This window comes from Haliaeetus leucocephalus, unplaced genomic scaffold (genome assembly GCF_000737465.1).
Source record: "Haliaeetus leucocephalus isolate CR32 unplaced genomic scaffold, Haliaeetus_leucocephalus-4.0 Scaffold2, whole genome shotgun sequence".
NCBI lineage: Eukaryota > Metazoa > Chordata > Aves > Accipitriformes > Accipitridae > Haliaeetus > Haliaeetus leucocephalus.
In genome coordinates, this window is record NW_010972438.1 from 10,962,179 (window position 1) to 10,962,762 (window position 584).

Sequence of the window (584 nt, forward strand, 5' to 3'; positions counted from 1 at the left end):
GCACCGGGGGACACCGGGCACTAGGGCAGCGGGACTTGCAGTCCCGTCATGCTAGCACCGGGGCACACCAGGGGACACCAGGCACTACAGCAGTGGGACCGCAGCGGGGGACACCGGGCCCAGCCAGTAGCAGAGCGCACAGAGATGCAGCGGGCACCAGGGTGCACCAGGGGAGTCCAGGCACCGAGGCGCATCGGGGTACACTGGGTGTCCCCTCGCTGCTGCAGGGTGCACCGAGAAACACCCAGCACTGAGGGACATCAGGGGACAGCGAACACCAAGTCACACCAGGGGCACCCTGCGGGCAGCAGAGCCCAGTGGGGATAGCAAGCTGCAGGGTGTAGAGTGCCAGGGGGTCTGGGGCAGGGGGTGGGGGGCAGTAGCCTGCAAGGAGCACTGGGGACACCAGGGGACATGGAGCTGTAGGGTGCACTGGGTACCACAGCACACCAGGGAGCACGGGGCATGAGGGCACCCGTGGCAGCAGGATGCTGGGGGTCCCAACAGCACACTTGGGGACACGGTGGCCTGGGGAGGCTCACCAGGTACCAGAGGGTCCCAGGGGACAGCAGGCAGCAGAAGCG

General features: G+C 67.8%; 2 protein-coding genes across 2 annotated transcripts in view; both read right to left on the reverse strand.

Moving 5' to 3' along the window:
* The window catches only part of SLC6A8 (solute carrier family 6 (neurotransmitter transporter), member 8), a 6,153-nt gene extending 5,959 nt beyond the window's left edge, over positions 1 to 194 (reverse strand). The window contains exon 1 of the mRNA XM_010573456.1: positions 89 to 194. Within this exon, the coding sequence (XP_010571758.1) occupies positions 89 to 194 (106 nt within the window). The remainder of the gene's footprint in view (positions 1 to 88) is intronic.
* The window catches only part of QRICH1 (glutamine-rich 1), a 52,560-nt gene that overhangs the window by 38,962 nt on the left and 13,014 nt on the right, over positions 1 to 584 (reverse strand). The window lies entirely within an intron of this gene.